Source organism: Ruditapes philippinarum, unplaced genomic scaffold (genome assembly GCF_026571515.1).
Source record: "Ruditapes philippinarum isolate M1 unplaced genomic scaffold, ASM2657151v2 ctg2381_1_1_1_1, whole genome shotgun sequence".
Classification (NCBI taxonomy): Eukaryota; Metazoa; Mollusca; class Bivalvia; order Venerida; family Veneridae; genus Ruditapes; species Ruditapes philippinarum.
The window spans coordinates 1-8,239 of record NW_026858840.1 but is presented as its reverse complement, the minus strand read 5'-3'; the positions used below and the strand labels follow the sequence as shown (position 1 = coordinate 8,239).

The 8,239-nt window shown below is 32.0% G+C and overlaps 1 protein-coding gene across 1 annotated transcript; it reads left to right on the top strand.

Moving 5' to 3' along the window:
- The first annotated feature begins 526 nt into the window (after positions 1 to 526).
- LOC132754461 (uncharacterized) lies at positions 527 to 7,025 on the top strand. The gene is made up of 6 exons (XM_060745089.1): positions 527 to 770; positions 3,213 to 3,306; positions 4,072 to 4,161; positions 5,727 to 5,835; positions 6,375 to 6,509; positions 6,931 to 7,025. The coding sequence occupies exons 2-5, from the start codon at positions 3,283 to 3,285 to the stop codon at positions 6,458 to 6,460; spliced, it is 309 nt and encodes a 102-aa protein (XP_060601072.1). The 5' UTR covers positions 527 to 770; positions 3,213 to 3,282; the 3' UTR covers positions 6,461 to 6,509; positions 6,931 to 7,025.
- The last annotated feature ends 1,214 nt before the right edge of the window (positions 7,026 to 8,239 follow it).

Sequence of the window (8,239 nt, the reverse complement as noted above, 5' to 3'; positions counted from 1 at the left end):
CTTTGTCAAAACTTATTACACTTATTTGATATATAGAAAATAACTGCCTGTAAGCTTTTATATCACAATCTTTTGAAAATTTCAATTATTTTAATTTAATCTTTTATCTCATTATACATGTACATGTATACTAATAATTAAGCCTTAACCTGCTGGAACCGGAAGTGATTAGCCTTTGCCATCAGTATACAGTCAGGCCAGGCTGCTTATCCCTGTTCTATTATGTTCATAGCTATATTCTAATATCTTATTATTGAAAACCCTTCAACTCTGAATGGACTGTCCCAAATTCAAAGTATGCCAACTACAACATATCTTTTGAAATAATGTTTTGAAAAGTAATGTGTAATGTTAGTGGTTCTTATTATTTTATTATTTGCAGCCCAAGAAATATAGAGGATTGGTAATTCTAAGAAATTGCATGTAAATTTTATTACATCTGTTTAGAGCTAATGCCTATTTAGACTTTCTTTGCTGAGGAGGCAGGGTGAATATTTTTTAAACAGGCCTACATTTCTGGATTAAAAAGTACAAAGTCCTTAATTTTATTCGTCAAAACTTAACTTTCATTTTACAGGTTTCATAGGTGTTGTAAGTAGCGGACGGGTCGCTGATCGAATAAAGGGTCCTGGAACTCTTGAAACAGAGCCCGGGGAATTTCCATATTTTGTGAATATCGTTGACAAGTGGTCGAAAGAGCTGATTGGATCCGGTATACTTCTACAATCCCGGGTCGTTCTTACATGTGGTTACCATTACATTGATAAAAGGTTGATGAAATTTTAACATTTTTTTTTCACAATGCTCACACTAAATATAATGTTTGTACAATCATGTTTTGTCTCAAACATTCAAACAAAGTACTTCAACTATTTTTTTGCTAATGTAATATTTATGATGAATACATATATCTAACAGCGTTTTCATGCTCAAAATCAAATATTTACATTTTAATGCTCAAAAACTAACAATCGTGTCTTCATGCTCAATGTTACTGTGTTCTTCCTCAAAGACTAACATTTACGTTTTCATGCTTAAAGATCAACATTCACTCTAAGATATCACTCTACACGTATAATGATTTGTCAATGTGTAAATGTTTAATTATGCAAAAGTGGTTTTGTAAGGTTTATAAATTCCAAATATTTGGACAGGAAGAATAAAAAGGGATCATTCTTATTTTGGGGGGCCCAAAAAAGGAATATAAAACAGTTTATGCTTTTTATACCCCCAAAAACAAAGTTTGGGGGGGTATATAGGAGTCACCCGGTGGTCGTTCGGTCGGAGTTATAGAGTTACAGAGTTATTGCCCTTTGTTACTTTTCCTTGTCCGGGGCATAACTTGAAAACTACTGGTTGGAATTCAAAACAACTTCATACAATTGTTAAACACAATAAGGGGAAGTGCAGTGCACAAGAACCATAACTCTATCTAAAGTAATTACAGAGTTATTGCCCTTTGTTACTTTTCCATTGATTTTTTTGTCCGGACCATAACTTGAAGACTAATGATTGGAATTCAATATAACTACATACAATGGTCAAGCACATTGAGAGGAAGTGCAGTGCATAAGAACCATAACTCTATCTTGACTAATTACAGAGTTATTGCCCTTTGTTACTTTTCCTTTGTCCCGGGCATAACTTGAAAACTACTGGTTGGAATTCAAAACAACTTCATACAATTGTCAAACACAATAAGGGGAAGTGCAGTGCACAAGAACCATAACTCTATCTAAAGTAATTACAGAGCTATTGCCTTTTGTTACTTTTCCATTGCCTTTTTTGTCCGGACCATAACTTGAAGACTAATGGTTGGAATTCAATATAACTTCATACAATGGTCAAGCACATTGAGAGAAAGTGCAGTGCACAAGAACCATAACTCCATCTTGACTAATTACAGAGTTATTGCCCTTTGTTACTTTTCCTTGTCCAGAGCATAACTTGAAAACTACTGTTTGGAATTCAATACAACTTCATACAGTTGTCAAGGACATTAAAAGGAAGTGCAGTGCACATGAGCCATAACTCCATTTTGACAAAATACAGAGTTACTGCCCTTTGATACTTTTCCTTGTCAGGAGCATAACTTAAAACATACAGGTTGGAATTCAAAACAACTTCATACAATGGTCAAGCACAATAAGAGGAAGTGCAGTGCACAAGAACTATAACTCTATCTTCAGTTTTTATAGAGTTATTGCCCTTTGATCCTTTCCTTTGTCTTTCTGGACTAATTACAGAGTAATTCAATTAAACTTCATCAATGGCCAACCACATTGAAAGGAAATGCAACATATAAGAACCACAACTATCTTTAATTGCCCACAACCATAACTCTATATTTCAATTCTTTTACAAGGTATTCTGTTACTAGTAACATCCTCATTTCCGAAGCAGTCTTGTGGGGGTATTAATCACATTTAGTGATAGTTCTAGTTACATTTGCAGTTTTACAGTACTAGAAATATAACATTTGTCAAAGTTTACAGAGCTAAATATATAAAATTATTCAAATTTTACAATGCTAGAAATACATGTTTGTAATAATTCATAGAAAAATAGCTTATGGTGCCATAAATGTAAAATCATTCATATTTTACAGTGCAAGAAATATCAGATCCTTCATTTTTTACAGTGCTAGAAATATGCAAATTATTCATATTTTACAGTGCAAGTAATATCAATTCATTAATATTTTACAGCTCTAGAAATATGCAAATTATTCATATTTTACAGTGCAAGTAATATTAAATTAATCATTCATGTTTTACAGTGCCAGTAACATCAAATCCTTCATATTTTACAGTCCTAGAAATATCAAATCATTTATATTTTATAGTGCTAGAAATATCAAATCATTCATATTTTACAGTGCCAGAAATATCAAATAATTCATATTTTAAAGTGCTAGAAATATCAGATCCTTCATATTTTTAATGCTAGAAATATCAAATAATTCATATTTTACAGTGCCAGAAATATCAAATCATTCATATTTTACAGTGCCAGAAATATCAAATCATTCATATTTTACAGTGCCAGAAATATCAAATCATTCATATTTTACAGTGCTAAAATATCAGATCATTCATAATTTACAGTGCTAGAAATTTAAAATCATTCATATTATAGTAGTGCTAGAAATTTAAAATCATTCAAAACGTCTGGTACTAAAACATTAAATACTGGTAAATCATATCTTACAGAGCATTCTTCCTTGAAGTGATTCTCGGTGAATACGACAGAGCTAATGAAACTGAAGAATCTAAACAAGCCATGGAAGTGTCGAAAGTTCTACTTGTAAGTTTCATACTTTTAGCTTCCTCCCTTAAGATGAGCCAAAATATTTCAAAAAAATAAAAAAACTAAGATTTTATGCAAAGTAAAAAGATTCAAGATTGAAATAGTAATTTACATTTTATGTGTGATTAATGACTTATTTGACAGTAGTGATCACCATATTTCTACTGCACGATTAACATAGTAAGTGCTATTTTTGCATATTTTGACCTCTTTTTGATATTTTACTCTCAACATGGAGCTAAAAATATACAGTTCTTGAATACATTTTGAAAAAAAATTCATGAAAATTAGTGTGAATCTGGAGACATGCTGCTTTAAGCCAATGCTAGCGGGTGTAATGTTGCACCTTGCATCATCTCAAGTGAACAGACTCCACCAAACTGGGTCTGCAGTTTCATTTCTTTTGTTTGCTTTCATTACTCATGTTTTCTGTAGAATGTACTAAATACAGACTGAATTTCTTCTTTTATTGGACATAATTAGCCAAATAAGTGATTAAATAACTGGTTTTGGTTTAATATATGTTGTAAATTTTTAGTTAATATTTAAGTTTTTCAGTATCGATTCATGAAATAGTCACAGCATTAAAACTTAAGACTAAATCACTAACTCAAAAAATGTTGAAAACATGTGATTAAATTGTTTGACTGTATTTCAAATTATCTTAAATTGTGAAAAGTGTATCTTTAGGGAATCTCAGTCTATGTTTTCTTTGATAGTTTCTGCTACAAACGTGTTCAAGCAATGAAACTTTTTTTGCAGCACCCAAAACTAGATCCTACCAATGGAATTGAAGGGGATGTTGCTTTATTACAGCTTGAAAATGAGCCGGAACTAGGAGAAAGGGTCAAGGTAATTAACAGAGCTGTTCTTATATTATGTTCTTATTTGAATTATAATTGTAGGTCGGTGGAGATGGTAGTGCGCGGGACTTGAAATAAAAAAAGTCAAAATAAGTGAAGAGAGAGTTGTGTAAATGGAAGGTCGGAATGCTTAAAAGCTACACCGAACTGAAATTTGTGTTTTTATTTCAAGAAAATGAGAAACATTTATTATTACATTTTTTTTGTACTTGAACGTTAAATTGCACACCTTGTTCTAAACCTTTTTTTTTTCCAAAAAAACTTAGAATATAACAAACAAGAGCTGTCACAGGAGACAGCGAAGCTCGACTAATGAAATACTGGACGCAGTAAGGAGGACAAAACTATGAAAAAATTATGTATAATTATGTATTAAGTTATAGTAAAAAAATAATATTTGTTAACATAAATTCCAAGATCAAGGGGAATAATGCTAGAAATAGTCATGCTAGAGTTATGGACCTTGTCACACAACATTTGTGTAATGATAAGAAACATATATTTGAAGTTTGAAGCAGATACCTTAAAAAGAAAAGAAGCTATTATATTTCTTAAAGAAAATCCTAAGTTCAAAGAGAGATAAATCTGTAAATGTTGCATCAAGAGTTATGAACAATGTCACATAAAATGTAATTGTTGATAAGGAATAAGTATTTGGAATTTGGAATTTGAGGTAGATACCTTTAAAAATAAAAAAGTTATAATAAAAAATAACATTTTTCTAGTAAAAAAATCTAAGTTTATGGGGAGATAATTCTTGTAATATTGGTGCTAGAGTTATGAACCTTGTCACATAAGATGTGGATGATGATAACGTAAACATATTTGAAGTATGAAGTTGATCCCTTTAGAAATAAATAAATAACAGTAAAAAAAATATTTTTTATGGAAAATTCTAAGTTCAAAGGGAGATAAATCTGAAAATATTGGTGCTAGAGTTATGAACCTTGTCACATAAGATGGGGATGATGATAACGTAAATACATTTGAAGTATGAGGTTGATCCCTTAAGAAATAAAGAAGAAACAGTAAGAAATAGTACTTTTTGAGGAAAATTCTAAGTTCAAGGGGAGATAAATCTGAAACTATTGGTGCTAGAGTTATGAACCTTGTCACATAAGATGGGGATGATGATAAGGTACATATATTTGAAGTATGAGGTTGATCCATTAAGAAATAAGGAAGTAACAGTAAAAAATAGTATTTTTTAAGGAAAATTCTAAGTTCAAGGGGAGATCAATCTGAAAATATTGGTGCTAGAGTTATGAACCTTGTCACATATGATGTGGTTGATGATAAGGAAGATATATTTGAAGTTTGAAGTTGATACCTTAAGAAATGACAAAGTTATAGTGAAAAATATTTTACTGCACCAAAACTTTAATCTAAAATCTGGACGCGGACGCAGACGCCGACGCCGGGGCGAGTAGGACAGCTCTCCATATACTTCGTATAGTCGAGCTAAAAAGAAATGACCGAGAATAAATGAGTTAAATACAATGTATGATTACCTGTTAATATTATTCTGATCATCATTCTTGTCTTTCATTTCAGACGTTCGGTCTACAAAATTTAGCTAAATCTTCAAAGGAAGACAAGAACATTCATAAGAAAAAAGGCGCGTGCATAGTTCCGGGATATGGCTTCATTAAATGGGATAAATGTAATTTGTCAATTCTTAAATAATTTATGCAATAGATTAGATGCTGGGTTGATACCTCACTATCTTTATCAACTTAAATTACACATTATTTTTCAGACATGTTTGATATATATTTCTTCATTGTTGCATAGATCTCACTTACTGCCCAACAAGATTGCGCATGCGCTAAATATTCTCTTCCAGTGCTAGGGATATTCATTAATGTAAACAAATTTATACTTTCTTTCATGTTTAAGATTGCAACAATAAAAACCCTGGTCTTTCACTGTTCTCCCAATTTTATATCTAGTAAAATCTTCTTGCAATCTATATATTTTGCTGGTGTCGACTTAATTTGTGAATTCAAATATACAAAATGGTCTTTTAAATGATTTAAATATACCTGATGGTGCTGTAAAGAACTTAACTAAGAGTGACCCCTACTGTCCTTCATAGAACGGAGATTTAATAAAAGCTTTGCACGTCTAGAAGTTAAAAAAACATCGCTATATTTGGGTTGTAAATCGCTAATATCCGGTTGTTTTCATTATCTATTTTAGTTCAGACTCTACTACCCACAACTATGAGGAAGTACAGTCCAGCCATGCTAAAACCATCGATTTGCACTGGTGGTGAAATACTTTAAGAAACTGTTTTTATGTGCTTTTAACCAAGACTTGACAAACACATGCAAGGTAAATAGTAGCTCCAACAATCCTTTAAAAAGTAACAATGGTATACATGTATTTTCAAATGTGTTAAATTTGGATAGTAACTTTTTTTTAAAGAAATTTAGAATCTCATTTCATCTGAAAAGTAGGGTTGTCATGTTTATCCGTTTAAACAGGTAGGGTCAGTTAATAGTTCAAAACCGGTGACGAAACTCAGTAACAGGTAACAGCGGTTAGTATCAGACAAATGCCAATATATTAACAGAACATAATATATAGAGCAAACAAGAGTATCAAAGCTAAGGCACTGAATAACGTCACAGGCATTGAATGAAATAATAGTTTTGGCTTACTTTGCACAGCCTAATTTGTCATTCTGGAGTGTTGGTATGATGCAAAAATACGCCTAAAGTCAACACTTAATATTTGTATGTTCTATTTTTAGTATGACGGTGGCACACCTTTGCTGTGCAAGAGCAAAGGAAAGACTAAATTGTACGGAGTGACGATGGGGGCTTTTGGGTTTACCCAGTATTGTAACACCCGGGTGTAGATTTTCCAAGGTTTTTGGCTCAAAATCCTTGGAAAAAAACCTCGGAGTATTGGAACAAGAAAATGCAAAACTTTGCTATTAAAAAAACCTTGGAAAAATAGGGAGAGAGTGAAAAACCTTGTAAAAAAATTTCCGAGTTTTTTAAAAAAAAAACCTCGTAAAAAGTAAGACCTCGGAGTATTGGAACGATTTCCAAGGATTTCAGAATAAAAACCTCGTAAAATAATTTCCGAGGATTTTTTTAGAAAACCTTGTAAAATGAGTGACCTTCGGAGTATTGGAACGATTTCCAAGGATTTCAGAATAAAAACCTCGTAAAATAATTTTCCGAGGATTTTGTTTAGAAAAACCTTGGAAAATGAGTGACCTCGGAGTATTGGAACGTTTCAAGGATTTTTAAAGTATTTCCGTGGTTTGTTTTCCAAGGTTTTTTTAAATGAAAACCTCAGAAAGTTTCTCACCAACTGGGAATACTGTTATATTTTCAAGGATTCTTACTTAAGGGCATCAGAGGAATTTTCCAAGGTTTATTTGAGCAAAAACCTTGGAAATTTCAAAGAATATCCATGGAAAAATCAGAAAAAAATATAACATCCAATGAAAATATTCTGAAAAGAGAGCAATTATATTGTCCTTTTTAAGGAATTAAGAAACTTCTTTGTAATAATACAGAGCAAAAAATGATCACATGACTCACTTAAACATTTTAATGTCAGTGTGAAGTAAATAGTAATGCACTACAAATGAAAAGTTAAGTTAGAAGTCTTTAATGGTAAATATTACACTCAATGTTCAGTTATAATTTTTTGGTATCCGGTTAAATTTTTAATGTATTCAAATATCTATCTTTTGAAATTCCTGTTCACGTCTTCATGATTTTTAAATGTCCCTTAGTTTTTCCCTCACCATCCACAGGGTACATGTGGAAAATGCTCCAGGATACAATTCCTGAAATAAATAAAGTAAAATATTTAATAAAGTACAGCCATTGAAAGAAGTTAGAAAAACAATTATATAAAATCACACTGGGCGCTTCCCTCTCCATTCGGGCGCTTCCCTCTCCATGTGGGTCAGGATCCCAAAACTTCAAAACTACTTTGGCCTTACAAACATTGTATTTTTGACTCCTGAAGGCCAGGATGGGCTTCTTCCCTCTGAGGGAGCTATCCAGCCAGGATTAAGGAACACCTGTTGGGGTTTT

Coding starts and splice junctions, on each gene's coding strand:
- LOC132754461 (XM_060745089.1), top strand. CDS start 3,283: ATGGAAGTGTCGAAAGTTCTACTT. Junction 3,307..4,071: donor AAGTGTCGAAAGTTCTACTT/GTAAGTTTCATA, acceptor CTTTTTTTGCAG/CACCCAAAACTAGATCCTAC. Junction 5,836..6,374: donor CTTCATTAAATGGGATAAAT/GTAATTTGTCAA, acceptor TATCTATTTTAG/TTCAGACTCTACTACCCACA.